Source organism: Bombyx mori, chromosome 11 (assembly GCF_030269925.1).
Source record: "Bombyx mori chromosome 11, ASM3026992v2".
Lineage (NCBI taxonomy): Eukaryota > Metazoa > Arthropoda > Insecta > Lepidoptera > Bombycidae > Bombyx > Bombyx mori.
The window spans coordinates 17,764,496-17,777,697 of NC_085117.1; the positions used below are offsets into that span (position 1 = coordinate 17,764,496).

A 13,202-nucleotide genomic window follows, 5' to 3' on the forward strand; every position below is an offset into this window, starting at 1 on the left:
ACGTTCTCGATATCGTAAAAGTTAACACAAATTTAAAGGAAGTTGGAACGTTTGCCGTTAGGGGCGCTGGTCCAGCTGCACTCAAATTTGAATTAACTTTTAGGCTATCGAAAACGTTAAAAAACTCAAACTAAGCACACACAGAGAGAGAGGGATGAAGACATAAAGTCGATATCGCAATAACATTATGTAAGACTGTCCCATTAATTAAAATAGATTACTCCTAATCGCGGTAGGAACAGACTGAACAGTAGAACCTGCACACGTTGAGAGCCAAAATGGACATATTAAATTTATTCAGTCTAAGTACCGAATCACGTCATAATCGCGCACCGCATATGATATGTTTGTGGGATGTCTAAAAACCTTTAATTAGTACGAGTATTTATAAAAACAAATCGTATAGAGCAGCCGTAGGCATAATAATACTTGTTATTTACATTGTGTTGAATGAAAATATGTTTTCTATTGCGGATCCAGGGAGGATTTCGTTTTCATGGACTATCCGGGTACCGTCCTCGCCGAACCCGTCACTTGCGCCGAAGGTCTCCAACCTATAGAGACAGCCCACTGAGTTTCTCGTCAGATCTTCTCAGTGGGGCGGGTTTCCGATCCGGTGGTAGATTCTGCGAAGTAGTGGGCTCACCTACTCGCCCGGGTACGCTGACATAGCCTCTTAAGGCTATCAGCTTTGTTAGTAAAAAAAAAAGTTAACTAGAATTAAATTAAAATTTAAACAGAAGGAAAACCACTGTTAATTGTAAATGAAATTTAATGTATTTACGAAGACAAAAACAGTGCAGGATTCCAAGCAGATCCTGGACTGCGTATGTATGGTATGAGTCGGATTCCGTTGACCAAAAGCGGTGTAGTCACAACTCCGGAGCCTTTAGAATTTCAATTTCAGGTTTATGTTCACTTCTTTGAATACGTATGAGTCGTAAGACTTCGTTGTTTACGTTTTGAGAGCGAAGCAGTTTAAAGCGTCGCAAATAATGCAAAAATTTTTAAATGATTAAAAAGATAAGTCAATTTCAAATAGATTTTTTGATCGCGTTTCACTGAGTGACGACGAATCCATAATTTTACACTATCAGGCAAATCGGAATGTTCTAATGCAAAAAATCACTAGCATTTTTTAAAATTGGAAATAAATAAAAAATGCAGTATACGTAAAATCGAAAATTGACTAAACCTTTCTTTTTTGTATTATAGAAAAACACTCGGAAACATAAATAAAATGCAATTTATTACAGCAACATAAGCAGAAGACAAGGACATAATTATAGTAGTTCTGGGGGTTCCTGCAACAATAACAGATATCACTGACAATGACAATAATAGAAAATCGGGTTCGGAAAAATTTAATGCACCCTGTTATTATTGGTCCACTGCAGCGTATCCCGGTTCAATCGAAGTCAGTATTCAATTAACCCATAACACAAGAAAAATCATAGCCTAAAGAAATTAATGTAATCAACATTAAAAAAGAAACAATTAATAATATTACATTCAACGAAGTTAAAATTTTCTTTGATGAGAAAATCAAATAAGCACGCCTACCGTATTTACGACTGATTTTATATTAAAATGTAACAAATATTACGTACGGCACGCTTTTGTTACAGTAATTACCAGCCGATGGGCATCTAATATAAATTTATGGTACCATCAAAAAGTTTTGCAACACGTACGATGTTTAACGAGTAAATAATACGGGTAAACGCGGAAGTTATTAAATTATATTATGTTTATTTTTTTAGATAACAATTAAACTTTATTGATTCATTAAAACGGTTCATTGAACTCGGCCCATGTAGCGGCGATGAAACCGATTGAAAATCAATTTTACTCATTTCTTAAACATATCTGGGTCGGATCGCGTTGGAAATACTTGGACTTGCCATAAATATTGTTACATTTATTACTGTAGTGTGCGTCAGTTTACGTAATAGTGAATATAATTTAAAGAATATGTAGTTCAATGAAAATTATCTTTTTTTTTATTTCCTCGATAGGTGGACGAGCTCAAGGCCCACCTGGTGACTGGAGCCCATAGACATCTATAACGTAAATGGCGCCACCCACCTTGAGATATGAGTTCTAAGGTCTCAGTATAGTTACAACGGCTGCCCCGCCCTTCAAACCGAAACGCATTACTGCTTCACGGCAGAAATAGGCAGGGCGGTGGTATCTACCGGTACGGAATCACAAGAGGGCCTACCACCCGTTATCTGTATTGGCCTTAATTTACTTATATTAACATCGTGGCTAGCTATCGAAATAGTCATACACTTCTTTCTCCGTGGGAAAATTCTCCAGTAAGTATTTTTCTTTACAGGCTTTTTAAAAGACCCCATGAAGCATAATCCAATGGATTAAGATCAGGACTGGATGTCGACCTTTTTTCAGAACTGAAGAAGTCAAAAATATCAATGTCCAGCCACGCTTTTTTGTATCGATCTCTATGACTCGGTGCTCGGTCTTGATGAAAGGACTATTTTGATTATAGTACATAGCGTTGCTTAGAGGCTGGAATTTTCAAACTTCTCAAGATTCGTATTTTTTTTTACTAGATCTTAAGTGGTTACGGCCAGACCTTATTCAGTAACAGAATTTCATTATCTATATATTAATACGTAAAGCAAAAATGTTGTATCCCTTTTTACGAAAATTGCGCGGACGGAGGAGTATACAATTTTCCACACTTATAGAGAATATATAGAAGAAGTGCACAATGCTAATATTTTTTATAATAATGCATAAAAGATACATTAAATTAATAAAGAAAACATTACACACACTACCACTCTTTGTTTATTGTCAAACTTTTGTTATTGCTTAAAGTCTGTAGTCAAATTGAGAATAGGTTAGTATTGTTTATCTTTAATATTACGAGTATTTGTCTATAGTGTAGTCTTGGCGAAATCTGTAACAATAGGACCACAATAATGTTGAAATTTATAATTTAAATTAATTATAGTCGAATTTCGACTACTGCGGGACCACTAGTACCTATAATAAATAACCCAGAACACACAACACCGAACAGACTAACTAAAGAGGCGGAGAGCTTAAAAATATGCAGTTAGCTCGAAGCCTAGTTTGTGTAATAATGTCGCATTGCTTTAGTTCTCTTTAACGCCCCGCTCCATTTAAATTTCAATTAGAATAGTTTATCAAAAATTGCTGCGACCACGAGGACACAAGGGACTTTACATGCGATCAATAGATACTGAAGGTATTGGTCATATTAGTTGTTTTGTTAATATCATAATCGTATTTGTAGTCAGATTGTAATCATGTGTATATGTGGATGATACACGTTTGCGTATTCATTAGGTTTGAGCACCGTGAGCTCACCTAGTAATTCGGCGAATCTAAAATAACCCCTCGAGGTTACTAGAATAGTTAGGGGAAAAAAGTGTGCGTATGACGGCTGTACCACATTTAAACCTAAATGATGGTGCCCTGTGTGGCGGTAGTCATCATACAACGCAAGATATTTGACAGATGCCTGAATCTGGCTTACGACATTTTCAAGATAAGCTTCCATATATACAAGTTCGAAACAACAACGTTCGGACCGTCGGTCTACCGAGCAATATCATCTGCTCGGTGGAAGATCTTCCCTTTGTCGTTTAAGCCTTCCCAAAGCCTACCGCTCTGAAACAGTGACATTCATACGAATATATAAAAGCTGTCAATTCGTTAACACTAAAAACATATTCCCAAACGTTAATAACTCGTGAATTCCTTCACGGTACTACTCTGGATTAATAATCTATAAGGGACACTTTGAGAAACACTGGCTTGTAACTTGATTTTAATTAATTCTAGTGTCAACGGACAAAATAATAAATTCCTCTCGCTTTTCCTCGTCTATTACTGTGTTATTATGAGAAAGTACTGAAATTAACTTTCTTGTCCTGTGCAGATAATAAATGTTAGAAATATCTCAAAGTCAACGGTTCTCTTTAAGCGTCTATTAAGTATTTATTTGATATAAATTGCAATATCTATGTAGATTATGATCCGCTCTAATGTTCAAGGCGTATAGAGTGTACTATGAGCTCGCAAAAGTAAGTCCGAATATCCACCTTATTTTGCTGCAGTTAAGCTATAATTTACACCTCTCATACCTCTGACTCTAAGAAGGGGTTTCGGTTCTCTGTCTTTTGTACCGTATGTTCCAGGGGGAATTGATTGGGAATGAGGAATTGTTCGAAATGATTCCTCCATATTTTTACTAATACACCTCCCGTTCCTTCAACAACGAAGAAGAGCTCATCCATAATGCGTTTCCAGAGATCTTACCGTACCATCAGACTCGCAATGCACTCCCCTTCACGGTGGTTCCCGAGCACTATGACAGTCGTAGTATGAAGTCGTCTTGGCCTAAAGGATAAGACGTCCGGTGCATTCGTATCTAGCGATGCAACGGTCTTCGAATCCCGCAGGCGGGTACAAATTTTTCTAATGAAATACGTACTGGACAAATGCTCACGATTGACTTCCACGGGGAAGGAATAACATGGTGTAATAAAAATGAAACCCACAAAATTATAATTTGCGTAATTACTGGTGGTAGGACCTCTTGTGAGTCTGCGCGGCTAGGTACCACCGCCCTTCCTATTTCTGCCGTGAAGCAGTAATACGTTTCGGTTTGAAGGGCGGGGCAGCCGTTGTAATTATACTTGAGACCTTAGAACTCATATCTCAAGGTGGGTGGCGCATTTACGTCGTAGATGTCTATGGGCTCCAGTAACCACTTAACACCAGGTGTGCTGTGAGCTCGTCCACCCATCTAGCAATAAAAAAATAAAAAAGTTTGAACTAACGATAGCATAAGTATGTACATATGAGTGTAGGTATCATAACTACCATAAGTTTTTATGTATCTTACCGTAAGTTTAAGGTTAGCATAGAGATATAAGTACCATAGATTTATTCACCAAAAATGACGACTAAAATGAAAGCATCAACAAACAGTATTATTTAATCGAATTGCCAAATGTGATTGTTACGATGTGACCCGTTTGTTCCCTGTGCTATCAGTACTCGGCTGGCTTACTAACCTTCGGGTCGCAACCAAACGTATGTATGTCTCCCATTCAATTCATATGACACGATACAACAATATTGACTTTAACTTTCAATCTATCATTCGTTCATAAAGGAGCGAAAGCGAAAAGAATTTTAACAAGAAAAAGAATAAGCAAGTCATGGCCGAACAAAGACTGAAGATTAAACCGGACTGCCCACTAAGTTTCATATAAAATCGAGAGAAGAAAAAAAAAACGAGGTAAAAAGACCTTCGCACCAAGAGGAAAGTTTTTCAATATCGCCGACAACAATGGAAGCCGTATCGTCGGACGAATTAAAAAATTCCGTATCGGATTTCCAACAGGACGCTTGTGTTTTTTTTTTTTTGTCAATACAGAAAAGAATGAATCATGAAAATAGAAATTAAGATACACTTTTCCGCGTCCGAACTCACGATACGCACACTGGTCGCGGTACGGAAATACTCTGTGTGTAACGTCCCATATTCTAGCTCATCTCGGCATTACGAAACATTTTCGAACGAAAGTCGATCGTGGGGCTGTCGAGTGAGAGTCGGGATTCGTAGTACACGGGCATCGCTTAGGAAGGGCGGCCGTCGCGTAAGCTACGTAGCCACGTGCACCTCCACAACTTGCGCTTAGTTCTTCACGAACTGTGTGGGAGGTTAGTCCGTTACATGAATATCATGTTGCTACACTGTCATGCGCTATGATCGGAACGTTTCTTGAGTGGAAACAGTGACGCGTGCGTGTACTGACGCTCCACGTGATTTTGACAGTCGACCCGAGGTGCCGGTGTGTTTTTTTTTCTCGTATTTATCAGCGGTGCGATGCGCCCGACTTGAAGCGAAGGCGAAAGTGTTCTATTACGATAAGTCCACCTGAATGAATCCACGGTATCCAGCTGGGATGTTGTAATTTCTGGATTCGAAATAAGTTCGGCCAGATTTTCGCCGGCCATGGAGAGTTTCCGGTGAGTTTTCGATTAAGTGCGAGTTTATTTATTTGATCTGTTAACGTTTATCTCGTGTAAATATTTATTGTACGTCCATCTATCTAGAAAAGGCCTCAGTCGATAATGTTTACGTTTTGTTTTGCTCCGATAGCATTGAGTTTTTGCCGGTTAACGAATGGTTTAAAAGTTTTTGTTCGAAGGTTTTTTTTTTTGTTTATTTCTTTTTCAACCCTTTCAACCATATCGGTTACAGGGTTCGGATTACAATTAATCGCAATGTAACATAATACGATTGTGGTGAATGATACTTTTCCTTTGCCTATTTCGGTTTGTACCGCGGTGATTGCTTTTGTTTTCCGAGTCATTGTACTGGCCCTGACATGACAAATTCATTGTTTACGGATATCGACTGGAGTGCGCATGTCCGTTGCCATGTCAACAAAGTATATACGGCTGTAGAAGGCTCATGATCTACTGTAACAGGTATGTTGAATAATGCGTAGTGAACTGAGTCATATAAAGGAAACATAAAAATTTACAAGATCACGAACAAATTTAACATGAATATGCTATTTTGCGAGGATGCCAAATATTGGGTGACTGGCCTTTTGTTCCTTTGATGTATTGTTAGTGTTATTAACTTTGTTAAAACAACATTGTTTATATAGTGATAAATCACGTAGTTCAATGGAATCCAAAAAAAATATGTTTAGACACGCTATAGTAATAGACTTCTGAAAATTATCATGCAGCTTTATATTTGATTAGCGTTTTTTAGTAGTGAGTTCATAGTTTTATGACGTTATTGACCGCTGATATGGTTTTTAGAATTATCAGTTACAGTATCATGTATGTATGTGTAGTAAAGCTCCCAAAGATTATTTTATTGCTGGCGGGGCGCACTGTTTGTCCGCAGGGGTAATCAATAAGGTCCTATTTCTGCCGCGAAACGGTTTTGTGCTAAAAGGGGATTGACTTGAGAAAGGGGGGACGATATAATTGCGACTTTGACCTTTTGTCATTCACATAGTGATTGATGCCTATGAACTCCGGTAAGTACTAAACATCAGGTCAACCACAAACCGAACTTTGCAATTAAAATTATTGGAAAACACTACAGCAGAGGTAGTGACTCTTTTTTTTTATTGCTTAGTTAGGTGGACGAGCTCACGGCTCACCTGGTGTGACGTGGTTACCGGAGCCCATAGACATCTACAATGTAAATGCCGCCACCTGCCTCGAGATATGAGTTCTAAGGTCTCAGTAAAGTACAACGGCTGCCTCACCATTCAAACCCAAACGCATTACTGCTTTACGGCAGAAATAGGTAGGGTGGTAGTACCTACCCGCGCGGACTCACAAGACCTCTTACCACCACTAATTACGCAAAGTATAACTCTTTTGTTTTTCAATATTACCAAGGTTAATCCTGAACAGATATAGAAGCTGAGCAGCTTGCAGCCTAGGCGATGTCAAACTGTCAATCTAATTGACAAACACTGGCAATGTCAGACGACACTTTTAGCCTTTCTCGAAGTTTTTTTTATTTATTGCTTAGATGGTTGGACGAGCTCACAGCCCACCTGGTGTTAAGTGGTTACTGGAGACCATAAATATCTACAACGTAAATGCGCCACCCACCTTGAGATATAAGTTCTAAGATCTCAGTATAGTTACAACGGCTGCCCCACCCTTCAAACCGAAACGCATTATTGCTTCACGGCAGAAATAGGCAGGGCGGTGGTACCTACCCACGCGGTCTCACAAGAGGTCCTACCACCAGTAATTACGCAAATTATCATTTTTGCGGGTTTGATTTTTATTACACGATCAGCGTTAACTCTTATAAACCTTAGTTACCATAAAACCTCTTTCATTTTTGATTATAGATTTTTGAAATATATAACGAGCTTCGAACCTCATACCAGCATCTACACGAAACACGTCATTAATCATCTGTTTATGGTCCAGACAAATTAAATAGCTGATATTAAGCTTCGCCGTGTTAAGGTAGTAAATGACATAGGTCTCTTAATTCGTTAAGCATAACTATTCATCAACTGAGGATCGCTTCGGGCGTCTGGTAATTAAGTTTCATTAAGTCACCTTTTTTTGAAAACTTTTGCATTTATATACCTCCCTTTCTTAAGTGGGGCTCTTTTCTTACTTATCTGGAGGTTTAATTGCCATCGCAATACCACACCTTACCCGGGTCTGGGTCTGGGAATTCACGCATGACTGAAACTAAAAAGCTCGTGCCGAACTTCTGTTCGTGTTTCTGTTTTAAAAGTAGAGTAGCTATTGCGCTGATGCAGCTGCGACATTCCCTTGATATCCAAAGATGGATTCATCAGCCCTTTTGAGTTAACCAGTGTGCCCAATAATCGAAATTGGATCAAAATCACTGAATCCTCATGATTTAGATTCATATAAGAGATAAATTTCTTCTAAAGTGGTTGTTTTTCAGACATTATAGAAATATAAAAAATCATGAAACAAACAGATGAAAAAACCATAGTTAACTGTAATTGGTACTAAACTTACTTTGTCTTTGCATACATATATTCCATACATATATAGTATGTTTATGTTTTTTTTTATATAGGTACATAACGACATCAACCAGGCACAATTTAACGTTTAAGGTAACTATCCTAGCACCTGCGGTAGTTCTCACGTCCGCAATTTATCCCTCTGTCATTATGTGGGACATACGAAGATAATAAAGCGGGAAATAATTCACCCCTTTTGTTACGTTAAACGGTTTTTGCTCTCATATTTCTGACAATCTACGGCTCTATTCGCACCATCAAAATCTTTGACAAACTCATGTCGTGGGCTTCGAGGGCCAAGCACCTAGACGTCACCAGAGATGATATTCTGTTTCTACAGTAAGTCAGTATGGAAACGAGACGCGTTCCTACTCGGTCGACTCTACCCCAAGATCTGCAAGAGAAGTAAGTAAATTGTCCCTTCGTTCACACTCTACAAAACTTGCATACATTCCGTTATGACCTATGCCAGTGTAGTAGTCGCTCACGCGACCCGCATGCACATAATCTATCTTCAGATTATTCAACCCCATTTCTGCAAGGTAGCCATCAAAGCAGAGTGGTACGTGAGGAATGTCGACCTTCACGACGATCTAAATTTAGAACCGATACATAAGTATCTTAAAGTAGCGTCAGTACGCTACTTCGAAAAAGCGGCGCGACACGATAACCCTCTTATCGTAGCCACCCCTAATTATTTATTCGACTCAAACGACGGTGCAACGCAAAACCGCTGTCACCCGATATATGTCTTGTAGGATCCTCCGGTCCACTCACGGTACTTTTATGCCGCTGAAGCACCGATCATCGTCCTCGTCGAACTCGTCGTTTACAGTGAAGATTTGGACGAGCGAACTGGCCCATAGACACAGCCTACTGAGTTTCTCGCCGGATCTTCTCAGGGGGTCGGGATTCCGATTCGGTGGTAGATGCTGCCAAGCATAGCTCCTGCTAGGGCTTCTGTTAAAAAATTCACTCAAGTTGAGCCCACATACACATAACGGACATCTTTAGCCGAGGCAGCTTCTAAACCATTGAGCTAAACAAATAAATCAGTGTTCTAAACGCTTTGCCAGTAGGAAATTGTTCTTGTAAGTTGAAACTCTATGTTTCAATACTACGTACAATTGGACAAACTAAAAATTCCACAACAGATAACAAGAAAACATTTATCTCCATCGTAGGATCGTGCCTCAAGAAGTCCCATTTCTGAACGGAAATTCTTTCTTAACATATTTTTTCAGCGAACCAAGCCGACAAGCAAATTCTTTTGACATAACAGTTTAATATTACAACACAATTATCTTAACTTTGTAATCTCGAGAAAGCAATACACGTAATTAAACACTAAAATATTCAGAAACAGTGAAGCCAACTGCTTCCATTAAACTTATGATTAAATTTCGTGCCGAACTGACTTGAGCTCTCACGGGAGCTCCCTGTTGTAATACTGCTTGCTAATCTTTGCTCTGTTTTTTTTTACGCAGTAATTTTGTTTCGTAAGTAAGTACTACATTAGGAAATGTGAACTACCCTACAAAGATATGTCGATAATACTAATGTTTTTATTACCAGGACGCCCGATCTAGGTATCTATCTAAGTAGAAACTAGAAACCAGAGATCATAATATGAATGTCGCGAGACTTTGAGACATAAGGTCGGGATCTTAGTCGTATTGTTTGCCCATGATTGCTTTGGAGAAAAACCAGGCTGGTAATATTTATCCCGCTTGGCTATTTCTGCCACGAGCTGTACTATGACGGCATTTGCGTTGTTGATGCCCACTCAACACCAGATAGATCGTGAAGTCGTTAACGGTCTATGCAAAAAAAATAATTAGCCGTTTGGGCTTATTATCTATTATTTTCTGTTTTCATTATGATTCTCTATAATTCCAACAAAAAATAACATATTTGTAACAATTTGAATTATCACACGCTTCTGTGGGACTATTTAAATATTTGAAATTCATTTGTCATTAGAAACTTTCCCGGAAGCTCCAACGACAACTGTTCAAAGTTTCAACTCAATTGTGTGAACGATGTGCAAACTTAGAGTACGAACACACAAATATTCATTTTATTCAAATAAGAGACATTCCCTTTTTTTTACAGTCCATATTTCTGCTCACTGTGGGGATTTTTCATGGGGAGGAGAAAAATATACCTTTATTTTTATAGACCTTTATTTGTTATATAGCTCGTCTAATGAATCCAATGAAATGGCATCCTCAGTTTTCATATTTTGAAAAATAATCTGACAGGTTTGTACGATATTAGTGACATTATTTAGTATCTTTGGTACAATAAAAGTATTGTATTGTCGAATATAGTTTTTATCTGTAAAATATGTCCTACAAAACGGTCATCAATACCACTCGAAAACAGATAAACTATACTCCAATGTATTTGACTTTATTAGGAAACAGAATGAATTTGTAACAAAAAGCTAACAGCCCTCTATTAAGTTTCCAGTGTTTTAGGTATCTTCTTCGGATTTTTTTTTTATTATATTAAAAAAAACGACATCAAAGCAGGCATTTGAAAGTAGTAGCGAACTCCCCCCGGTGAAGGTCAAGGGGCGACCTGAGGGGGTGAGGCCGCGCGGCGCGCTACCAGCACTCTAGCGCGCTGCCGTGGAGTGAATAGAGCGACCGGTTGACGGTGTATCGCGTCCCGACCCGGCAGGTTCGATTCGCCTCGAAGGCTCCGTCGGCTGGGCGTCCTTGGGGTGAGCCACGCCGTCTGGTTGTAGTGTTGACCGCGGTAGCCCCCCTACCTCATCCGGGTTCTGACCTCGGAGGGGATCGGACGTCGGGTGTAAGAGTGCAGGGGAGTCGTTTAGTGGGTGGGTCCTAAAATCCTTGGGCCCGCGGTCTGCTCACAACACCATGCAGATCGTTGAGTCTCACATACCCCGCGCGCCCCTTTTGCGCGGGGACCTCGTAGGAGGTTCGGCACTCTATCCGAAAAAAAAAAAAAAAAGGCATTTGAAAGTATCCAAATCAACTAAGCTAACTATAATTAATAATTTCGTGACACCAATAAAATAATTCGCAATTCACCACAATCTATTGCTATTGTAGGAGTTGGTATTGAGTAATTACGTCCAAGATATACCGTGACGAGGTTGGAGGAGGAGGAGGACGAGAATCTAATAATTAACGTAATTTGTTCAGAGCACTTCAAAATATATTTTGCAACTATTTTTGATGGGTTTTTCATTTCATTTTGTATTTTTATTGTTCTGAAATACAAAACTATTGACTTCATTTTACAATATGCTTTACAAAAGTGGATTGGAGACACTTATTCATCAAATGAGACATCGGTTCGGAGTCATCGCAGAATAATTTAGTACAGGAGACAACAAAATTAATTTGCCTGATGAGCTCACTTGCAGTATCTGCATGAAAGATGTGAGAAATAGTACCTATGTAAAGTTATTACATACTACATTTTTTTGAAGTTAACAACAAAACAAAGATACGAATTAAGGGCTTAGGTGCTCTATTTAGACCAAGTTCATTGAACCACTTTTATTGAGATGATAAGTAGAGATTACGATATAGCATAAAAGTTTTCTGGGCTTGAAGTTTTGGCGTACGATTTCCGTGATTTGTCTTGCTCAGTATACAAACGTAAGCAACTATGCAATGGACTAGTATGATCAACAGTTTAAAACCGCAATTAAAACTTAAGTTCATAAAATAATATCTCCTACTCATCTTGAATAAACTAAGCAATATCGAAGATTTCGTTTACTGCCTCCCACAGAAAATTGTTTTAACAAATTTCATCACAACGTGCAACTCTTCACAAATTTTATTGATGACAATGAATTCTTCACAATGAATTTTTCACTCTTCTCGCAAGTGTGGTGTAACAAACTTTGAAGTTCATTCATAAAGCTCTCATCTATTAAATAAAACTACTATGAAATTTTACATTGTATTATTTTACAAACATCATTAGGGACACGTCTTCCCACACACCTGTTATTAAAATTTATGGGTAGGTCTAATTAAATGTTGCATCACGAAATGTGACTTCCTTAAACTGATGCAATGTTTTAATAACGGTGCACGCCTCGGGATCATCGGTCACAGCTGTAGGTAATAATAATTGTTATTAATTTCGTGATGTAATTCAGAGGCAGTTAGCCGATGATATGTTTGAGCTACTTTAGGATTCAGTAAGCTATTTGAATGTCGAATTCAAATCAAAGTTGCGATTATAGATGCTTATTTAATTCATCAAACGTTGGAGAACGACTGTATCCATAAAATCGAATTGGCAGGTGCGTTCTTCGATTTTAAATATTTTAAATCTATCGTGTCTTGGACCAGAGTAAACACAAATTCATTGGAATTTTACTCTGCGATAAATAAAATCTTAGATAGCATATCGTAATAGCCTGCACACACAAAATGCAGCGACAGAATTTTCAATCGACACGGCCAGCGCAAACATTGGCGTCATAAAACAAATGTGTGTTTGGTATGTGGGAATTATCGCATTTGTGTAAATAAAATGTAAATATTTGTGAATTTCGTCTGTCGAGTTTACCTTCCGTATATACTTTGGTATTTATACAACTTTAATATGTGAAGCGAAGATTTTATTTGA

At 38.4% G+C, this 13,202-nt stretch overlaps 1 protein-coding gene across 4 annotated transcripts in view; it reads left to right on the plus strand.

Annotated features, from left to right (window-relative positions):
* The first annotated feature begins 5,692 nt into the window (after nt 1–5,692).
* LOC101737883 (collagen alpha-1(I) chain) overlaps nt 5,693–13,202 on the plus strand; it is a 242,025-nt gene continuing 234,515 nt past the window's right edge. For 3 of the 4 annotated variants that reach the window (XM_062671262.1, XM_062671264.1, XM_062671263.1), the window contains exon 1: nt 5,693–6,039. In XM_062671262.1, coding sequence (XP_062527246.1) covers nt 6,026–6,039 — 14 coding nt within the window. In that variant the 5' untranslated portion in view covers nt 5,693–6,025. The remainder of the gene's footprint in view (nt 6,040–13,202) is intronic. The other variant, XM_062671265.1, reaches the window with a different exon arrangement.